The sequence below is a fragment of the Taudactylus pleione genome, unplaced genomic scaffold, assembly GCF_031769625.1.
Source record: "Taudactylus pleione unplaced genomic scaffold, aTauple2 ptg000637l, whole genome shotgun sequence".
Lineage (NCBI taxonomy): Eukaryota > Metazoa > Chordata > Amphibia > Anura > Myobatrachidae > Taudactylus > Taudactylus pleione.
In genome coordinates, this window is record NW_028285039.1 from 3679770 (window position 1) to 3703541 (window position 23772).

The following is a 23772-nucleotide window of genomic DNA, read 5'->3' on the forward strand; positions in this document are numbered from 1 at the left end:
TAGAGGGGATCATTATGATTTACCACTGGCCACATGGGGTAGCTGGTGACATATCACCAAATCCAGGCCCCACCCATATGCCCTACTCACAATGGAATATAAATCCAGCTAACCTCAGACGGAATGCATACGATTTACTGCCGGCCGTGCGGCTGGCGGTTCTAATCCCGGCAGCAGCATCCTGGCAGAGGAGATAATCTCGATTGTCCAAAGTAAGTATTTGCTAACCTAATTCCCCCCCTAACCCTCCCTTAGGGGTGCCTAACCCTAACCTCCCCCCCCAGGTGCCTAATCCCCCCTCTAAGTGACCTAAACTAACCCCCCCTTCCCCGCCGCCTAAACCTAAGTCCCCCGGGGGGGGGTGCCTAACCCTAACCTCCCCCAGGGGTGCCTAATCCTAACCCCCCCTTCCCCTAGCCTAATCTTAACCTCCTGGGTGGGATGCCTAACCCTAAGTCCCCACTGGGAGCCCCCTAACCTGACACCCCCCCCCCCCCGCGGCTGCCCGCGTCTGGCTTACCTTCGATCGGTAAGCTGGGTGTCGGGCTCCCGGCGTAGGTCTAATGACAGGCATCGGGATTTCAACGCCTGTCATTAGACACTTGCCGGGATTAGACAGTCGGGAAGCCGGCGGTTGGAATTACGTCCGTCGGCTTCCCAACTGCTTCCCTTTAAAACTTGTACATTCAGAACAATGAAAACTGCCACCCCTTTAGAGGGAGCAGAGTCAGACAGCGGTGGTGCTGCAGGCCTGCAGCATGAATAGGATTGTGCCCGCTGGCAATGGATCCTGCTTCGCTGCCCTCCTACTTTTAGGTTTCCAGGGCCGCGGTGGCAGGTCAGGAACGGAAAAGGGAAGGGCTGGTGCAGCTTCATGCATAATGACGTCATGACATCATTCATATCTTGCGCAGCATGGACTGGACAGGACGAAGTGACGGATAACCTGGGGGACGGTTTGATTATTTTTTTCCCTTACTTTTGCAACACCATAAGGGCAGCAGCGGTTAGTTTATAAATAACTATTAGACGCAGTGGCCCAGTTTTGTGCCCCTAACCCTTGACCTGTGAACCACGGGTGCTGGGACGGACCCCTGCCCAATGCTCCCAGTAAGGGGAGAGGGAGGAGTCTCTGGGGCTACGCTAGCATCAGGGCCGGCGATTCCCTCCAGCCAGCTGTGATTAGGCAGCACCAGTGAGTCGGGGGAGAGGCAGCTAGCGGGAGGAAGGAGATCTGATAAGCCCACCTGACGGACAGCCCAGCCGAGCCCCGACACACAGTCCTCCCTTCCCTCCGACAGTGACACAGACTCTGAGCCCGTGTCACTAATACTATGGTGGCCAGTCAGTTCTGTGGGCGGCTGTGTGCTATGGGGAGCGATCACCCTGATCACCCCCCCTTGGATCCGCAAAGGAGAGCTCTTAGAGCCGCTTGTCCCGGTCCTGCTGCTGCCGCCCACTGTCACTCTGAGCCGGCCCTAGATTCCACATGCCGCCAGTGCTTTCATACCCGGCCGGCTGCATCATGACGTCACAACGCGGCCGCGTCATGACGTCACCACGCAATGACGCTGCCGCGTTATGATGTCAACACACAATGACGCGGCTGCCGGCCGTCTATATAGATGAGCATGCTGCAGTGCCGCCCAGGAGGCAGTTCTGCCGGACGCTTCTGCAGACACCCAGACCGGCCCATCTAGCCATCGGCCCTTCTGGCATTTGCCAGAAGTGCCCGATGGCCAGTCCGGCCCTGCCCCTCTGCCTATCAGTGAAACACACACACACCCTCAACACACGCATGCACACACACACCCTCAACACACGCACGCACACACACACACCCTCAACACACGCACGCACACACACACACCCTCAACACACACACACACAGCAATGCCCTCCCACACATTTGACCCTGGCCTGTCAGTGACCCCCCCACACACACTCATTCCCCTCTGCCTTCCAGTGACCCCCCATACATACACACACACACACACACACACACATTCCCTCCTGCCGTTCTGTGCCCCACATCTCCCATTTACCTCCATTTCAGTGGCTGTGTGGCCCTCATTGCTGCCTGCTGCAAGTGGGAGAAGTCCAAGTAGCAGAGTGTGCTGGGGAGGAAAGAGTCTGCTGGTCACAGCTCAGGCATATTCCAATCTGGCAGCTCTGAGCTCATGGTAAGGTGGCTGCTCTGGGGGAGGGGCCAGCCTCCAGGAAGTATAGCTCTAAGGGTACATCTACTGGAGGGGAACTACCTGCAACCTGACAAGTTGTCAGTGACAGCTGCCCTGCGCTGCAGATCTTCAGTGATGATCCGGTATGCGCTGAGGCTCCTGTTGCCTCATCGGTAAGTCTGTCCCTGGGCGGGCCCCACTCTCTGTCCGGGCCCGGGACTTCAGACCTAGCAGTCCCTCCCTGATGGCGGCCCTGCCTCTCACCTAACAGGAGTGAAAGAGAAAATGGTAGACTAGATATTCAGTTATTTCACATATATTATTGAGCTCAGTATTACAGAGCCGTGTATATTCATAGGTGTGTCAAATTTGCAAATTTACAAACACTTTATGTTAAGATGAGAAGACCTTATTTACAGAGGTGGAGTTCTACAGCAGCAAAGATCTTAAACTGGGTACAAACTATACAATATATCATTCCAACACTGATCGGAATGATATATAGCACATATAACAAAGTAAGTGACTATGTGTGTCGTTTATGATGGTTGTTCATCACATCGCCACTTCTGCTTTTCAGCTTGGATGGTGCAATGAACATCGCGGTTCTGTTACATGCAGCATGTAATAACACATTGCACCTTTGTACATCAGAAGCGCAACGGAATTTACTGCACTATATAAGAAACTGTTAATAATAAATAATAAATTGTGCAGTGTGTATGGTGCGCAATGTGGGCTGGGTCACACATCGTATAGCTTAAGTCTAAGGGAGAGATGTATCAAGCCTTGAAGATAAAGCGGCCCATAGCAAACAATAAACTTATAGCTATAATTTATCTACAACAGTCTATAAAATGACAGTTAGAAGCTGATTGCTTGCTATGGGTAACTTCTCCACTGTATCTCTCGCCAAGGTTTAACACATCTCCCCCTTAGACTTAGTTCCTTGCTGTAGTCCATCCTTTTCCATAACTTTTGTAATTGTAGATTTAAAGTGCCTGAAAGATCACATTAGCGTTACCTTCATTGGATCCCTACTAAAGTACCCGTCATTTTTTACATTCAAAGAGGTACCATATACTTATCATTCAGCTTTTGGCACTATTTTGTGACCAGCATTAGATATCGTTATTCTTAAGATTTTTTCAAAGGCACGGACTGAGTGATGAGTAATTTAGAAATATATGACAGGGTAGTGCTAAAGTTTTGCCCATTAAAGTTCTGTTTTGTAAAAAGAAAATAAACTTTGCTCTATATTTTACTATTGCCTCAGTTTATTTAAAAGTTCAAAGCATTTCTTTGGCGTTCAGTAATGACAAAAAAGGATCACCGCTTTATAAGTCCCCTTCACTCATTGCTGTAATATTTTTTCTTCTCCATAATTTTCCTTTGAAGCTAAACAGTTGATGGAATAGCCCAGCGCTGTAGAAAATGCCCTCTCTTATGTGTGAAAGATTGGTAATTGCAACAAAAAAGATGCTTAGTGGCTTCTAATATTCATATAATTAGATTATCTTTCAATCCTACCTCATCTGAGAAAGCAGGAGCAATGTAATCCAAATCTGTTTACTTTGGCTATTTTTCTGATCGTTCTTTCTTTCTGATTGCATCAAAGGTTACTGGCAGTAAAAGCACATCAGCATATGTGGCGACAGGGCAGGTATTTGGACACATTGTAGACTAATCCTGTTGTTTTTTAGGATATGCCACTTAAAGTCTAAAGCCTGACTGGGCAGCTAAACTATAAGTTCAGATACAGTAACTGGATAATAACAAATCCCCTCTCAGAGCTTTAACGACATGGCTGTCTGTGATCCTTAATTGATTCAGAAATGCCAGGCGTTTGATGGAAAGGCAGGAGAACATTATGCAATTGGACTGCATACACAGCTTTGTGAAATGCAAGAAGAGGAACATGGAGAATACATTGAAGCTCAACCTTCTAATCACATTGGCATATGTTTAATCCATTTCACATGAAGCAGTAAAGAATTTGAAAAGTGCAGTTTTTCATTTACTCATCACAAATGGCGCATAAAGACAATATATGGCAGCCGCGAAACAGAACCAAGTTCAGGTGTTAAAGCCATATTATAGAACACTTAGCCATCTAAATGTGGGAAATATTTGCAACATCTATAATGGGATAGGGTTCCTAGCTCTGCCTTTAGCCCCTCATTTTATAGAGTGTTCCTCATGTTGACCCATATCCTGCTACTCAGCCTTCCCCACATTGACCCTTCTGTTTATGTACATATGCATTAGAATGTGTATTTTTTTTGCATAATATGTTTATTATTGAAATAACAAAATATAATTAAGAGACATCTTAAAGATACATTCCACGGCAGTGAAAAAGAACATGTACCAATGATACGTTGTAATAAGTAGATACATGTTGTTGACAGAGCAAGGTGACATCATGAAACCATTCAAATAGAAGCAAAAGTTTTATACGAAACTAGCTTAAACCAATTTTAGGCAAGAGTGAAATAGGGAGAGTCAGGAGGGGAGAATGGCAGGGAAGGGTGGGGAATAGGTGAGAGACCTGCACAAATACCTGGTGGGGCCCCAATGATAGCTATAATGCTGAATGGCTGAATTCCCTCTAACTCAATACAGGAGATTTGGAGCCAGTTATGGGTGGTGATCTGGGTGGGATTGTAGACATGTAAGTTTTGTAGACCTCAGAGACTGTGTACTTCAGCCATGGGAACCAACTCCCACTAAAAATGGAAAGTTTATCAGCTGAGGAGAGCAAGACGTCTTCCGTAGATATGGAATAGCCTAGTTTCTGGAACCAGTCTTTATGAGTAGGGGATCTAGGGGGTTCCACAAAATGGGGATCCCAGAACAGGCAGCATTGCTTAAGTGGCGGAGGAGGAATTTTTATATAGCTTGTCACGAAATTATAAAATTTGCAAAAATCTCAAAAAAACTTTTTACACGTTGTCATTATGGGGTATTGTGTGTAGAATTTTGAGGACAAAAAATAACTTATTCCATTTTGTCATAAGGCTGTATCATAACAAAATGTGGAAAAAGTGAAGCGCTGTGAATACTTTCTGGATGCACTGTATATATCTACATAATAATTCTGTAAGGCAGCCTTAGGAGAGGGTAACCAACCACTTTGGTAAATTTGGGTGGGGAGTCGGGATGGAAATGCAGGTGGGGGGGGAGATTCAGAGCATTGTTGAATAATTTCCACATCACTGCCCTCTTAATCCTGCTGCCCTAGTTTGCCTAATTACAGCTGACATTGTGGTTGTCTTATTATATATCTAACCATTCTTTTCAAAGCGACTCTGAATCTATTTTGCAGTTGCAACTTATTTTCGTTTTGTAAAAGTGATCTTTTTGCACACAATAGGCAAGCAATGTGTACTAATCCATTGTTTCGCCCTATAATCTGTACTGCAAGCAGACTTGCTGACCTATTGTTGACTGCCTCTTCTGGGAGGGGGCAGCCAGGTTGGCACTGAGGGGGGCTGGGTTCAATAAGGATGGGAGGATCTGGGAGCGACATGGGTTGGAGGTACTTGGGTCTGGGGGGGTGTGATGATGCGATTGCGTTATCGTAGCCCCATTCCCCGCTATGCAATGCTGAGATTACAGGCATTGTGGAGCAGGCAGAGCCACGATGACGCGATTCAAAGAAAATAGCATAATTGGCCGTCTGTGCCACCCACTTTACTGGGAAAGTGGGCAGCCGTGGCCGAGTGGACTCAAACTCAGGAGACTTGCCCACCTTTCTGTGTGGCCAGGAGCGCCACTGATTTTCAGGAAGCCTCCCGTCTGTTCTGGGAGGGTAGGCAAGTATGACTTCAAGTGACAGTATCTTGTCCTCTCAGGTAAACCTTTATTGTTTATTTAGTTTTCTGTTAATGCAATATATCTAAAGTTACTAATGCAAACAATAGCAAAGAAATTAATTTCTTGATAGTATAATCTCATTTCAGCTGCAAAAACAAACACATTTTTTAATGTAATGAAAACACTACAAAAACTTATATTTATGTGTACACCCCATATGCCCAAATGCATTGGCAGGACTTATGGTTCTACTAGTTCTGGTTATAAAGATAATACAATCTTCAAGTCACTGTCAATAATATCTTTTTAAATAGTGTGTTTTGAAAAATGTATTCCAACTGGAAATATCTCTTATTATAACCTAGGACTATGTGAATGTAAAGTATAGCGCTTATATTTAAGCTGTATTAGGTCTTCTAACCATCCGCTTCAGACGGCTCGTAGTAGCTGTTCTGAGCCTCTATTGTTGCAGGGAATTCTAGTCCCTTTATCAATGCTGCATCTGGGTAACTTTTGACTTGTACAATCGAATCTGAGAAAGAACCCATTTATCCTTTTATTCTTTCACTATCTGAGTAAATGGGAACCTAAATATAGCAACCATTTAACATTTCTTGCAGAAAATAGGAAATTGCAGAGCTGACATAAGGGTATTGTTAAATGATGCAGTCTCAAGCTTTTTGACAATATATAGATAATTGCCCTAACAAAACACTAAACACAACTTTTATACCAACACATAATAACATGCCATATAAAGTGCAGCTATAATGTTGGGCACTTGAATATTAAAAGAGATTCAAAAATAGATTTGCTATTGAAATAAGACGCTATAAGATGGCCAACACAGCTGTTGAGTGTTTCATTAACTCTGTCCAACATGCTACAGTAAATGTCCCATTCCTTTCTTCAAAGTTATCATGTCTAAAGCAGAGTACACGCTACACATTGTACAGTGTGTATGCCCGATCCGTCGTTCATTGCATTGTTTCATCAGCTGTTCTCCATGGCAGATGGTACAATGCAATGAGCAAAGCGGTGCTGTTACAGGCAGCATGTAACGTTACATTGTACCATCGTACACCGGATCGTACAGTGCACAATGTGTTGTTATATCGCATCATTCCATGCAGAGGGTTGCCCCGTCGTGCGGTGTGTACCCAGCATAAAGCTGGTCACAAGGGGCTAATCCTGTTGCTAAGGACCAGTGTGCAGTCTGGCCATACGTAGACTCACTTGCAGTGTGACCTATAAACGTGAAAAAATTAAACTTATAACAACCAAAAAACTAAACAATACCTAAAACAAACTTTAGATCAGCAGATTAAATGAAAGCAAAGAAAAGCATTGCCTTGCAAAGTATTAATAGCAAATTAGCAGATAAACAACGTATGCAGAAAGTGAAAGTATGGGCTATAAAACTAAAGCACATCTAAGTATTTATCACTAAAACATAAAGGCACAATAATAATGTACTGTATATTACTCCTCTCCAGTTACTCCTATTGCCAGTGACCTTTTAATACTATACCTTTTTTTTAATAATTTCAAAAAACTTTTTTGTTAAATAATTAGTTAATTGTCCAAAAGAATAGACTTCTGTGGGATGTGATTATTATACTAATACTTCATGTAATGCAAAAAAAGCACATAATTTAAATATTCTCTCTAGAAATATGTAACATTTCAAAATGATAAAATGAAAATGAACCGAAAGATATATGTAGGGTTTTATTTATTGTACCATGTTTGCTTCTAATATTCTTTACATTTATACACATGAGGCAAGGATATCATTGCATATTGCTGATAGCTTTGGTTTAATATTTGAGTCCATATTATGTATTTCCACACTGAAAATTCTAGGTATTTGATAATTAAAAAAAGACCTCTAACCGGGGACAAATATGATTCAATTCAAGAAAGATTATTACAGCAAGAGATCATTTATTTTTGTAATTTATGTGTATTTTTTTCAGTTCACTAGAACACAGACAGGAACACTTAAGATATCTAATAGAGATGAGAAATTATGAGCCATGATTGAAGTTAGAGACATAGCTAAACAGATTTATAGACACATTAGCTTGATTGGCTTCTTAAGCTATGACTGCTGATTTGTCCATGGCGCACCTGATCCTACCCTGGCGTGCTAGAAATCAGACTCTGCTTTCCATTACAGGTTGGATCACAAGGTTTAAAGAGCAAATTTTGTTGTGACAGCACAGTGATTGCTGTGTGACAATGTCTCAATGAGTGGTTTACGCCACTTGTTGAAACACTAGTTACACGTTTTGGCCAGCATTGCTGATATGACAAGAGACAAAAACTGATCTCGCTAGACTTCATTTTGGGTAATTTCAGCAGAGGAAGTGTGTGCATTTTGGACATTGCAGCAGGCATAGCATTTAACATGTGCCATCAATAAAATTGCTTGCGTTGCTATTCCTATGAAACCATCAGATTGGGCTTTAAATATCTAGCATAAACACCACTTTTCTGATCAAGTATTCAGTGATTGTATAGTAGAGATAGTATAGTAGAGATACAGTAGGAGGGCATAGTTTAAAGGCTGGTCAGAGACTGAAGCACAATCAGGAAGTACAGTACATCTGGTTTGAGCCCGTTCTGCAAAATTGTGAGTGCATCAAAAATAAACTCTGTCTATTATACTTGTGTTAGACTTTATTTTATATATATTAATAAAAGTTTCTGAACACAGAGGAACGTTAGAAGAATACTTTGTGGTAGTTTTTTTCTGTGGTATTATACTCTACACTATATTTGTGTCTCTCTTCTATGCTATCCCTGATTGTCACACGGAGAAGGTGAAAAAAATGCCCATGTAGATTTTGACATCTAATTTTCACCAACTAGATGAGCAAAAACATCACTTTTATCAAATGTAACAAGACCAATGGGGGATTTCCATTAGCCGCCGTAAATTCCCATGGGCTAATTGATTCCCCGGGGCTATTCAATTAGCCCCAAAGTGCAGCACTTATCAGGGATTCTTTTTCACCACAGAAAATCCCCGATAACTAGGTGATTAATGGGTGCCGCTACCCTGTTAATGCACAAATCCGTGAACTTTCACGGGTCTGTTTGTTAACGTCCATTAACCCATGAAAACACCCATTAACAAGTCAATTTAACATGCGTTAACAAGGTATCAGGTGAAAAAAGGGAGCCTAATTAAATTAAAGCCTAATTAAGGCCCCTGGCTACCTCCCTTTTTCACCCGTGAAAACTTTTTATGGCTAAGTGAATCCCCCCCCCCAATACAGCCTATATACCATTGTATTTTTCCAGGCCACTGCATCAAATGATTTCTGTATTTTGTTTTACCTTGTATAAGACAATAGGTGGACTTTCTCCTCATTTGCTATTGTAACCAGGGTTTTTTGAACTGTTATTAGAGAATGGTTTTATGTGCTACATTTGGTGCTAGTCATATCACTACTATTATTAACCATAAAGATTTGCAGTTTCATAAAGATGAAGCACATTTAATATGGACATGCACCACGAACTGGAGCCCTTGGTGCAAGGAGTGCACATCACATCACTGTAATCCAGCCATTGTGTACCAATGGGAGTGCAGCACAGTTATAGCACCATTGGTCTGTTACCGGCCTTACCCAGTGTATGAAATCACCAATATACAATGAACTTACTGCTGAGAGGAACTAGTCTGTTGCTCACACTGTGATGCTTCAGATTTATGCAAAATATAATTCCCTCACCTCACCTTTCTAATGTTCTGACCTGTTACACATGGTTGAGGAAAACAGCATGGTTGACCTAGATAATTATGTAAAATTATTTGTGCTTGTTACTGTATCTGGTTTATGACTAAACCAAGCACAGCACCTTGTGGCACCAAATAAATCAAACATAATAAGGAGTGAATTTGAATTGAATGCAAATAGCAGACAGTCTCACTCCCTCAACATAAATCCAGTTGCCCACCATAAACAGCTCTGAGTGCAACATAACATGATCTTCCCTGTCATAAACAGCCCCATACATGCCACATATACTGTAGCTTTGTGTGTAGCATGATTGCATCATCTATATCCACAATATACAGCCCTTATAAGTCCACTGCTCAGATTATCTTGTGCCTTTCTTTTCAGTATTGGACACACCTACGTTCAGTGTCCAAAATATGAAAACTCAGTTTATGAGCCTCATGTTCAGCATAGTGCTAGCCCACCATGTACAGGTGGTCCTTCTAGATATATTTCCGTGATGTTTCCAAATACCATTAAAATGTAACGGAATCACTGGATAATGGCAAAATCTCTTCCTGTCCATTTTATTTTAGTGGTATGTGTGTGGAGGTCACACTACTGCCACAATACAGTAGCTATGACTTGATAAAGCCTCAAGCCTTGATAAAGTTCAGCTGAAAGACATATGATCAATCAGTACGACTTTATATCTGATTGGAATTTGCGCTGCACCAATTCCGTAGATTGCATAAGTGAAAATATACTTCATAGAAAATGCGTTAAAACACATCAACAAAATGTATCTAAAGTGTGTGTTCATTTTAGGGATGTGCAGGCTCGGATAGGTTCGAGTTTGCACGTGGAGTTCGGATTTTTCCCTCCAAAAAAACGGAACTCAGAACGAGGCAAAACGTCATCTTGCATGGACGAACATCATCATTCCTGGACAAAAGACCAGGAATGATGATGTTCGTCCATGTAAGATGACGTTTTGCCTCGTTCTGAGTTCCGTTTTTTTGGAGGGAAAAATCCGAACTCCACGTGCAAACTCGAACCTATCCGAGCCTGCACATCCCTAGTTCATTTACATACAGCCTTACCCATTTTCCCAGCAGATATACTTGGACAAGCTTGAGTCTTATGCACATCATACCTCCATCTGTTATTCAGCCCTATCTCTTCAGCCTTCCACTCTCTACAATCATTAACCATTTGCCATCTTCCTTCTTTCCACTGTCCCCCCAATGATTTACCTTAATTACACAATGTGAAGAGTTGTAGTTTCTCTACTCTCCCTCCTTGACAGGATGTGGGGGCTCCCAGTAATTGATAGGTTGGAAGCATACCGCCAGGTGATGAGGTCACCACGTAACTGGAAGAAACAACATCTGGCAACATGGCGTTAAACCCATGTCATGGATGCGGGGTAGGCCCATGGGCCACATAACTGGTATGGGACCCCCCATACCAGCTTTGTGGCCCACCTTTTATCCATTATAAATACGCCACTAGTCTGGCCTCCATCATTAATTTTCTGCTTTGTATGAAGCATATTAATGGTACATTGTGTAGGTTTTAAACTACTATGATCTTAGTGGTTGCCATGTGCATATGACAGTGTTTCATGTATGGGAAATGCATTTAACTATTTCAATTCTTTGTACCCTATGGTGCTAAATAATTAAATGGTTTATGAGATATATTCCCTATATACAAATCAAGTCTAAAAATATCCAACGAGCTGTGGAAGATGAACAACTGTCTTCCATAATGACTATATTATACAGTTTCAAAAGTGTTTTATTTTTTCCTGTTGACGATATTGGATATTGTTTCAAACTGCGCTGTGCTTGGTCTAGAAAACATGAATGTGTCTCGCAGTCTAAGCCAGTTTCATCGTATAACTGTGGTATTTTAATGAAGTCAGAAAGACAGAGTGATCGGCTTGGTAATAAAGCTTAAGCTTACTGCCAGGCCCATGCTGCTGTTGCATATTATGGAACAGCATGGAGCGTGGCACAGATGTTGTGGCAGCCATATTTTACACCCTCCAAAAGGTCATGTCACTTGGTATAACATTCAGAATCAATATAAAGTGAACACTGCAAATTTCTGCAGTCAGATTTTATTTTGCTTTTATGTATTTTAATATTATTTATTCAGTTGTCATATAAGTGCCATGCTGTGTAGCTACATCCATATAGACACAGATGACTGATTGACATGCTACCTGTATGTGGCAACAAGCAGCACTTTGAATACTGAATCGCTTTTGATTGACAGGAGACCAGCATTCCCCAGTCACTAAAATGTAGCTACAGCAGTTGGCAAACTGCAGCATTGTAAAAGAACACGTCACCTCCTCCTGAATTTAATAATGGAAATGTTACCCCATGCTACCATGCCCCCACCCTTTATTCCTGTAAGCATCAAATTGGGGAAGGACCCTTACCAAGGTTCTCTTATATGTTTCTCTCCACACCCCATCATCTGTGAGTAGGTATGGCCTCATTTCTTAAAAGGTAAATGTTTCAATAAGTATCTAGAATTTGAAAGTTCAACAGCCTGCCCAGGTAATTTTTACAGTGCATTTTATATACTGTATTGCTGTCAGGAGGATGCTATGGTACTATACAGAAGTGGAGGATTTGCTAATCATTACATCTAAGTCATTAACATTTTACCAACATCTTAAAACCATTTAATAATATGTTTGTATTACAGCTGGAAAGTGTTTGTATACCTTCTGATTGCAAACTGTACCCTCCTAAAACTTTTACAAAGTACATTAATGTATTTTACTGGCTTCATCCTGTGCTAGTCAGTCATGTATTTATTTCATCAGATGATGGATATTTGTGTTGTCTTGGTTTATGTTACCATTATGCTGTGCTTGCTGCAACTGGAACAGCTGTATCCAGATACACTGTAGCTGCTTTGTGCCAATTCCCTGGAAAACATAAATAACTGTGTCTGATGATAGCAAGCCTTATTGGAAATCAGTTGTCAGGAAAAATCAGTAGTGTGGGATGTTTTACTACTGAGATGATGGGGATGTGTTACTACAGAGCTAATAGGGAGATGTTTTGCTACAGAAGTGATGGAGGATGTGTTACTACAGAGGTGTTGGGGGACGTGTTACTACAGAGGTGATGGAGGATTTGTTACTACACTGGTGTTGGAGGATGTGTTACTACAGATGTGATAAGAGTATATGTTACTAGAGAGGTGATGAGTGATGTGTTACTACATGTGTGATAGGGGATGTGTTACTACAGAGGTGGTGGGGGGATGTGTTACTACATAGGTGATGAGGGATGTGTTACTACAGACGTGATAGGGGATGTGTTACTACAGAGGTGGTGGGGGGATGTGTTACTACAGAGGTGGTGGGGGGATGTGTTACTACATAGGTGATGAGGGATGTGTAACTACAGATGTGATAGGGGATGTGTTACTACAGAGGTGGTGGGGGGATGTGTTACTACATAGGTGATGGAGGATGTTTTACTACAGAGGTGATAAGAGTATATGTTACTAGAGAGGTCATGAGTGATGTGTTACTAAAGACGTGATAGGGGATGTGTTACTACAGAGGTGGTGGGGGGATGTGTTACTACATAGGTGATGAGGGATGTGTTGCTACAGAGTTGATGAGGATGAGGGGAGGTGTTACTACAGAGGTGAGGGGGGATGTGTAACTACAGACGTGATAGGGAATGTGTTATTACTGAGGTGAGGGGGAAATATGTTACTGCATTGGAGTTGGTGGAAAGTGTAATGGCTGGATGGTTGCAAGGCTGCGGTAGCTGAAACTTACTGCAGCCTGGCTAGTTCCTGGCAACTTCAAGACCAGGTAATCTACGTCCACCGATGCAGACCCTGGCCTCGTCCCTCCTGGAAAATGGGAGGCCAGCTATGTCCCCGCTTTGCCGCCGCTTTGTCTGCGAGTGATATCACAGGACCTGTTCTGCACATGCGCAGAACTAGTTCTGCGCATGTGTAGACCCTAAACCATCAAAGGTGTACACTAGCCATTGGGTTAGCGTACATCTCTGAATTAGGCCCTAAATCACCTAACAAATAGGGTACATTTTAGTCTGCAGCAAATGAACCTAGCAGTATGTTTTTGGAATGTGTGAGGTTGGAGTAACCAGTTATAACCCAAGCAAACATGGGATAGTCACACTTTCGCTAGTGGCACACTTATTTCCTTTGGTCATGTTTTGAAATTGGCATGACTAAAATTAGGTTTCTATGTTTAAGTAAGATAAAGTTTATTGCATCCCTTCAAATGAGTCTTATCTACCGTCTTATCGTCCACTTTAGACGGTACAGGACACAGAATATGTTGGTTAGACTTTTCATACTAAAAAGGAAAAAGGTCCAAAAGCACAAATTGTTGCTTATGTATGGGCGGTGAGGATTTTTGAAATGTAATGTGTGTATTTTTAAAACATGTCCAGTTTACACATGTATATGCTACACTGGATTATATAGTTCTGAAGCTGTGAAGGTATTAACTTGATATTAAAGTAAACTGTTGCTAATTACGGTTTCGATAGCAGTATTATGCAGAGAATAAATCCATAAGTCCTTAATAGAATAAAAACATCATAATAAAATATAGTAAAATATGCAATATATAGTACTAATTAAAAATATTTTCTCAGTTAGATGTAGTATCCTGAATAAATCTATTGGTATGATGCTACTGTATACATAAGACATCATTTCATAATCAAATTACACGTAAGAAATGACAGCAAACTGTAATACTCCTTTCTGAAGCTTTGGGCTCTTATTTATTTCCTGAGTTTTGAGATACAAAATAATGCAATTTAACTCATCCTCTTGATACATGGACCAGAATGACTCTAAATTGTATTTTTGGCTCAGCATCTAAAATGTCGTTCCCAGATACAGCAGCCTGAACAGACCCATCTGGGAGTAACACATGGGGCCGGACTGTGAGTCGTCACATGGATGTCCTTGGAGTATTGAAATATCTATTGTCATTTTTGAAGGCAATGTGACACCGCCTCATGATCCACAAGGGGGACCAATTACAATACAGTCAATAAGCAAAGTCATTTTCTTGACAGAAATAAATAAGCTGAGCCCAGATAGCCTTGAAATGACCTGTAGTACATTAGTATGTAGAGGACCACTTAATCGATCTTTGTGTATGTAGATTAATATATGCATGTAGATAGTTACAGAACCTGGAAGAGAGAGATACATTTATGATTCATTATTTAACATAAGATAATAGTGCTCTCGGTTCATATAAATGAAATTAGTGGTGGTTAGCATGTCCAGTTTTCTCTCTCTTGTGCATATTCCTACCACAGTAACTTGGCCGTACATTTTGTAGTGTGCAATCCAGTGGAAATGTAACATTTGGAGACTGACTCTCATATGAAAAAAGATACATTAATTTGCAAAACCGTTTAATAAACTATAATTTCTTAGTAAACTCCTGGAAAAGCACAAGCTACAGTGATAACTAATGCACACAAGAGACAAATTACTGCCTTAAAAGTTTATAACCCTGCCCCATCTATGCCTCTGCTACCTCCTCATATGTGTCTCTACCACCATCCCCCCCATGACTGATGGCTGTCATCAGAAGTGGCACAGACCAACTGAAGCAACAGAAGTAAATCATTTTACATTTATATGTCATGTGTGTGTATATTTAGAAGTCTCTGCACCACTATTATTATAAAATTTGACCCTGATATAAATTAGTTTGATACACATTTGCGTAATGACCTAATTGCGGCTGTGGCATGTGAACGTCACACCTAAAGTGTATGTGTGCTGTGCATCCAAGCTCCCACTGAATGCGCCATATACATTAGGTGTGATGTGTACACACGTGCTGCAGCAAAGGGAATGAAGAGGACCAGTAAAGAGGGTAAGTATAACGGAATGGGAGGGGGCGGGGACCACAGGGAGCACCCCACCCCAATCTGCACCCACATTGAGGTGCACATGTTACACCTACCCATTTACTTCTTATCGTCAGTAGGACCAGGTACCTGCTTTACACTGCAGCACCTTCACACTCCCCTACCCACACCCCCCACCGTTATAGACTCATCCCCCCATTGTCACCACACCTAGAAGCACAGCCCATCCCCATTATTACCCATATATACTACATGAATCACAACTTTTTACTTCCCTCTCTCTTTCATTCCTCTCTCTTATTTGAGAAACTACCTCCCACTCTGAACTTCTCTAATTATCTCTACCAAAACTTACCTCACTCCTACCCTTAAAAGACATCACAGTAGCTCCTAAGCCCCAAGGGGGCATAATATATTCCCGCCATTAGCATACCAGACAGTCCATGCCTCTGTCTACAAGAATAAAGCCTGAGAAACTGCCTCAGAACAGAGACGATGCTGATGTGAGTGCAGAACTACATGAGGTAAAGGATCTAAAGATTGCCCAAACATGGCTGAGCCAATACCAAAATAAATCCATTCATTCTTAGTTTCTGCTGATGTAAACAGCAAAATACCAGTTAATTCATTAGCTGAACATAAATCTATACCTTGCACATAGTATTTATTGCAATTTTGCTTTAAGTGATTTGCTTTTAGTTTAACTGTGCTGGTTTATTAGGAGATTTTAGCCAAAAACTAAATTAGCCAAACATCTGCCTCTCTGTTGATAGAAATTGGCCCTAGCCCTCATTGTGGTGTTTATCCAGCCGAGGGTCATGCATTGCTTACAGTTCTCTCTGCTAAGGTGAAATACTTTGTACTTCTGGATGCTTTTAATGTTTTTTTTTACCTTCTGTAACATTTGCATGTCACTGCATTCTGCTTAGCATTAATGATGGACTCTGTCCTTGGAAACTAATCGTATGAAAACAAAAAGTACAAGGGAGCATTCAAACAGAAATGAAAGCAATTAAAGAGACAAAAATTCCCCACAGCAGCCTTTTGGGTAGCTATTTGATCTTCTCACCGAGGAATATAAGCTTTTAATTTCCCCTACCTTTGCTTAAATGAACAGCTAAATTGTGTTAATTTAAATTCCCCACAGAAGTATTTGTTGTTCTGAAAAAATATATATATTATATATACTATAAAAATTATAAGTATATTTTCTTTTATTTAAAAGAAAGACTGATATATATTATTTTTGTGGCTATAGATTTGTAACACTGATCGTTAAAAAGAAAAGATTCAAAGACTACAAAACTCATGAGCGAATTATGATATATCAACTGACATATTATTGACTTTAGAATGGTTAAATCCTTATTTAGTTGGTTTATTTGTAATGACAATGCGATTGGCTCCAGGTCACAAGTAGCTGATGTGGGATTTATTCCAATTTCTTTTACATACTCTTATCCAGAGACTGTCTTAAAACAATTTGCTATCATTAAACGGTCCTTATCGAGCTCGTGATTTCTAGCTATATTTATAATTTGGGAATAATTATTCTGTTACAAACATTTGTTTTTGTAGCGTATCTTGTCAGCTCTCCCTTGTATTCACCTAATCTTTTCAACGTTATGCCAATTCTATGCTCTGAATTCATGCCACTTGGGTGGGCCGAGCTGGGGACTACATATCTAGTTAATGATCATCAGGTTGAGGTGACTGGAGAAATGCAACAATGGTAATTGTTGGTGGTTTCTGTCTATGACTTGGTGAGGACAATGGAATCACTGTCAAATATATGGGGCTTGAGAAACAAAACAGACATGAAGAAGGTACTCCATATTGGTGTTAATGTTTTCCATAGACTGGCTGATCTTGACACTCAGCCCAAACTGTACATGTCTGAACAGCTTGGAGCTCAGGAGCTCATTCAGACCCTCTCGCTAGGATGCGAACGCTCGTAGCTGACCGATAGTTGCATTCTGCGCATGCATATGCATCGCAATGCGCATGCGCAAACACTGCGAAAGATCAGACTGCGTTCAGTCGTTGCGCATAGACAGCCCAGCAGAATGAGTGACAAGAGAAGCCATTTGTGGGTGGTGACAGGGGCAGTCCACTAGAAACGGGGGAGTGGAGGTGCGAATGCAGGCGTGCCAGAGTGTTGCATCACCGTTTCAGAGGTGTGCATAATTAAAAGGCAGCTTCATGGTACATGTCTCTTGGTGGGATTTCACACTGAAGTGATCGCATTGCTTGCGGCAGGGTATAGTCAACCTCAAGCACTGCGATCGCATCCGATGGGTTAGTGAAGATGGTGGAGAGTAGGCAGCCAGTCTGGTTGCCTACTCTCCACCATCTTCACTCACCCAAGGAATGCCATCCATATGGTATACAGCGTGCTTTTCCGGCCATACCAGCAAACTGCCATACCTATGCCCAGGGGACCAGGATCTATGCAAATGCTTTCCAACATTGCTAATTAGGACCCCAATTCACTATTGGACACTGGACTTTGGTAATTATTTTGGTCTGGACTAACACTTACAGCATATAACTCTATCATTTTTGGATTACAAATATGCCTCCAAGCATTCATGGATTAGATATATATGATTTATTTTATATGTTTCGATTTGTATGTATGGAATATATTCTATGTTATCAGAATAGATATTAAATATTTATTAATTTTTATCTTCTATCTATTGAGCGCTGTAATCTTGTTGTTGTATGGTTTTCTCTATTTGAGGACTGACCATCCTTCTATTTACAGCTGCTTTTAATTACTGTACGGATTATTATACTCCTAAGTAGTGCTCTATCAGTATTATTACTGTGTTTTATTCGGCGTCTTATGAATGGCTGGTGGGCGTCTGCATACACAAAGTGATCGCACACCAAGACATAGTGGGCGTGCTAATGCCTTGCCGTGCAATCGCCTGCCTTGCTGGGCATGCGCTGGATTTGCATATGCTGGGAGCGAGCGAACGCATCTAGCGAGCTGATCTGAATGAGCTCCTCAGATCAGTCATCCTAATTACATCTATCTAGGCCCCATGTGGGCCTGTTTATGTGTTTGGGCACAGACCTATAATGGTCATCTTCTGACTGTAATTATATGAAAATGTTCACAACCTATATGTGCCAATGTCAGCTGTCTTTTTGTAACATTTGAACATCAATACAGATGAGAAGATGACGGACAGGCCTAGGCTTGTAAATAGACCACATAAATCCATATCTAAAACAACAGAGTTATAGGGGCTGTGACCACAACAATGTAATAGGAACTGTGATATACTCAGTGCTATTTTTCTAAAAAATAAAAAAAAATAGGTTCAGAAACGCCTGGTGTGGGTCGAGTGGGACATAGGTGGGCGCTGCTACAGAGGGGGTGGTGTATTAATTTGTGCATGAACAAATTTTTATTTTATTTTTTTGCAAAGTTTGGGCTGTGGGGGTAGGTGTTTTACAATTTGTCAATCTATCATAATATATCGTATATACTCGAATATAAGCTGAAAAATGTGCTGAAAAAGCACCCACTCGGGTTATACTCGAGTGATGCCGGTTCTCCCGCATGGTACGCAGCTGAGTAGCGTACCATGCGGGCCGTGGTGCAGACTGTGTCTCTGTGACACAGCTGCACCGCGTGTGTAGCGCTGACCGGACGGAGTTCGGTCAGCACTACACACTGCCAAACACACAGCCGCCAGAGCCGGCAGCTGTGTGTTTGTTGTAATCAGCAGCCGATGAGAGTCTGTCAGACTCTCATCGGCTGCTGCTGCTGCTCCCACTGCGGGAGCCATCTTCCGGCTCCCGCAGTGGGTAATGGGAGATACGTCTTGACGACGTCTCTCCCATAATGCAAAGCGACCGGAGGAGCTGATAGCAGCGTCGGGACCAGGAGCGGGGTTTCAGGTAAGTGTTTATTTTTATTTTTATTAGGACTACAGGGGGCACTACCAGGGGGGATTATTTCTGGGGGCACTACCAGGGGGGATTACTTCTGGGGGCACTACCAGGGGGGATTACTTCTGGGGGCACTACCAGACGGGGATTGCTACTGGGGGCACTACCAGGGGGAATTCATTCTGGGGGCACTACCCGGGGGGGATTACTACTGGGGGCACTACCAGGGGTAATTAATTCTGGGGGCATTACCAGCTGCTGCATTTCCCACCCTAGGCTTATAATTCGAGTCAATAAGTTTTCCCAGTTTTTGGGGGTAAAATTAGGTACCTCGGCTTATATTCGGGTCGACTTATACTCGAGTATATACGGTATATAAAATATACAAATATAGAAATATTGTATAGGAGAGAAAACTGCACACCCACATCAACAGAAAACCAGAATCCATACCAAATATATAGCCACATTGATTCTACATATATAAAAAAAGCAGGAACCATATTAGTATTGAAAAAGCCAGATCCACATAAAATACATTGAAAAAGCCAGATCAACATAAAGAAACACATTGAAAAGGCTGGCTGCTCAGGGTCCTCACAGGAGTCTGTCTGGCGACTGAGCAACCAGCCAGATGTCTGAAAGATGACTGCTGCACTCAGCAGCGGCTCCTGCCCTCTTACCTGAGGGGGGCTGCCGCTGCTTCTGGTCCTGGCGCCTGCACAATAAGTGTCAGGCACTGGGACTAACGCATGTGCATGAGCGATGGTAGCGCTGCGCATGCTCATAACACTAGACCAGCTTTTCGGGGCCGTGAACGACTGTAGGGCTGCCCGAAAATCAGAGCAGCCGCTGTCTGCTTATTGCAGCCCAGACTAGCAGTCCCAGGGGGAGGAGACTCCTCCCCCTGGGGCTGCCTGTGCATGACTGGCAGGAGGTGCTTCCAATAGGAAGCCACCTTCAGGCACAGTGTAGCGCACTGGCTCACTGAAGTGGAGGATTTACTCGGGGGGCTGCAGCCTCGCAGCCCCTAGGTAAAATCTGCCACTGGCTGCACTGCAGTCAGGGTCAAAGTGCTCTGCAGGTGGTGGCCAAACTAAATATCAAATAAAAAATAAAACTTTTAAGCCAGTCCCGGATGACATCATATTTTACATAAACTTCCACAAAGGTGTTGTGGAGCGTTCTAGCTGAAATATAGTCCCGGTTATACTAGTCGGAATACATTTCTATATTTGTGTTGCTTTGTCTGATGCTGAAGAAAACTTTAAGTTATCTCAATTCCACACTAAGGGGATCATTCATCATCACTTAGGCCCCCATTTATCAATGAAGGTAAACACCTCACTGTAATACAAACGAAAAATCCTCTGGTATTTACCAATACTTACCCCTCCGGTGAGGTCCAGCGAAGTCCAGCAAAGTCCTCCTCCTCTGCGAGGTCCTCAGCTGCCAACGACGTGGTTCTTGTGTAATGCGCATGCACGATGGTCCGTCTGCATGTGTGCATGGCACGGGGACCCGGCAGTGCCTGGAAGGGTACCGTCTGCATGTGTGCATGACACGGGGACCCGGCAGTGCCTGGAAGGGTACCGTCTGCATGTGTGCATGACACGGGGACCCGGCAGTGCCTGGAAGGGTACCGTCTGCATATGTGCATGGCATGGGGACCCGGCAGTGCCTGGAAGGGTACCGTCTGCGCGTGTGCATGACACGGGGACCCGGCAGTGCCTGAAAAGGTACCGTCTGCGCGTGTGCATGACACAGGGACTCGGCAGTGCCTGGAAGGTGACCGTCTGCGCGTGTGCATGACACGGGGACTCGGCAGTGCCTGGAAGGGTACCGTCTGCGCGAGTGCATGACACAGGGACACGGCAGTGCCTGGAAGGCGACCGTCTGCGCGTGTGCATGACACGGGGACCCGGCAGTGCCTGGAAGGGTACCGTCTGTGCGTGTGCATGACACGGGGACCCGGCAGTGCCTGGAAGGGTACCGTCTGTGCGTGTGCATGACACGGGGACCCGGCAGTGCCTGGAAGGGTACCGTCTGCATATGTGCATGGCATGGGGACCCGGCAGTGCCTGGAAGGGTACCGTCTGCGCGTGTGCATGACACGGGGACCCGGCAGTGCCTGGAAAGGTACCGTCTGCGCGTGTGCATGACACAGGGACTCGGCAGTGCCTGGAAGGTGACCGTCTGCGCGTGTGCATGACACGGGGACTCGGCAGTGCCTGGAAGGGTACCGTCTGCGCGAGTGCATGACACAGGGACACGGCAGTGCCTGGAAGGCGACCGTCTGCGCGTGTGCATGACACGGGGACCCGGCAGTGCCTGGAAGGGTACCGTCTGTGCGTGTGCATGACACGGGGACCCGGCAGTGCCTGGAAGGGTACCGTCTGCATGTGTGCATGACACGGGGACCCGGCAGTGCCTGGAAGGGTACCGTCCGCATATGTGCATGGCATGGGGACCCGGCAGTGCCTGGAAGGGTACCGTCTGCGCGTGTGCATGACACGGGGACCCGGCAGTGCCTGGAAGGGTACCGTCTGCGCGTGTGCATGACACAGGGACTCGGCAGTGCCTGGAAGGTGACCGTCTGCGCGTGTGCATGACACGGGGACCCGGCAGTGCCTGGAAGGCTTCGTTGAAGCCAGAAAGGGCAGCACCAGGTCACCATTGCCATAAATGGGGACCGCATCGCATCTGAAGATGGCGAGAGAGCTGCTGCGACAAACAGCGGTAATCTTAGATTACCACTGTTTGTTAAATGCAGAAAGGAAGACATAACCCCTTTAGCGAGCACTAAAGGGTCATACTTCGTTAATAAATGGGGGCCTTAATTTCTACAAAAGCAAGTAAAAATTTAACTTTGCATCTACTTTTGTAGAAATGAAGGATCGGGGCCATTCATGATAAAGGTAATGCAGGAGATCTCACTGATATCCCCTGCTTACCTTTCAGCCCGATCTGTCCCGCTGTCCCCACACACTAGTATGGGATCCAGTGTTGTAATTTAGATAGGGGTTGCGGGATTGTAGTCCCCCCAGCAAAATCCACCACTCACAGCCTAGGCTAGCAGTGGTAGTGACTTCTCGTTAGAAGCACTCCTTGCTAATCACAGCCAGACAAGCAGTCCCAGGGGAGGCGTTTTCTCCATTTGGGACTGCCAGTCCTGACTGCAATAGCAGAGAGAGTGCTTCCCATGGGAAGCCACTCCCCTGCTATTACGGCAGCCCTATTTGGCTCATAGGGACTGCAGCTGATGCAGCCCCTACAAGCCAGCCTGTCTGCTAGCCTCACCAGGCCCCTTATTTAAGCTCCACCCCTCGCGACCACCTGACGTAAGCACCGCCTCCCGATGACATCAGCTATCAATCACCGGGATGGTGATTGAGTCCGCTCCTGTCCGCTCATCCCGCCATACACTGTGGCTCTGTGCGCGTGTGTGAAGGCTTTCACGCAGGCGTATTAGCACTACCGAATCTGACTCAGCAGTGCTAACTTTCACTGTTACTAAGGTAGCAGTGAAAGGGATCGCTGAGACAGATGATTTTTGGATCACCTGCCTCCACACCGGAGCAATGTTGAATTGCTCTGGTGCTTTTGTATCCACCACTGCTACTCGCAGCAAGTTGCATACTTAATTATCGCCCTATACAGTACATTTGATATTATAGTGCAGCAGAGGGAATATGTTTCTCCAATACTTTCTGTTGTTTTATGCTTGGTCTAATAAATTTATAATCTGAAAAAGATTAAATTAATGTAGGTGTTATGTGATCAGAAATGAAAGTGGATAATTTTTTAAATATTCCTCCTGTTGTTAAAACTAGTGATTAGTCCTATACGCAGCATAAACAAAATACTCTATAGCAATGTTTCTCATTAGCATTGCAGGGTTAAGAAAATAATACTATTTTTAGCCATCTGTAATGTAGGGTACACACTTACCAATCGGCTGCACGATATATCTGGTTAGACATCACAACTTGTGATGTCATTGTCGCTGGTTCTTGTGGTCAGCATATGGGTCAGTTGTGTGTACACACACGCAGATGCTACGCGGCATGACCGATGGGATATATCTGTGAAATATGTCATTCACAGATATATCTTATGTACACACGAGCTGACGCACTGAATGATGCACTGAACGATATATCATTTGCCGGCTCTATGAACGATTTATCGTCCAGTGTGTACCCACCT

The 23772-nt window shown here is 43.6% G+C and overlaps 1 protein-coding gene across 3 annotated transcripts in view; it reads left to right on the plus strand.

Annotated features, from left to right (window-relative positions):
• TENM2 (teneurin transmembrane protein 2) overlaps nucleotides 1-23772 on the plus strand; it is a 2186131-nt gene that overhangs the window by 1147000 nt on the left and 1015359 nt on the right. Inside the window, exon 6 of one of the 3 annotated variants that reach the window (XM_088454943.1) lies at nucleotides 10690-10708. The exons of the other annotated variants lie outside the window; for them this stretch is intronic. Coding sequence (XP_088311069.1) covers nucleotides 10690-10708 — 19 coding nt within the window. The remainder of the gene's footprint in view (nucleotides 1-10689; nucleotides 10709-23772) is intronic. 3 annotated transcript variants of the gene reach the window in all.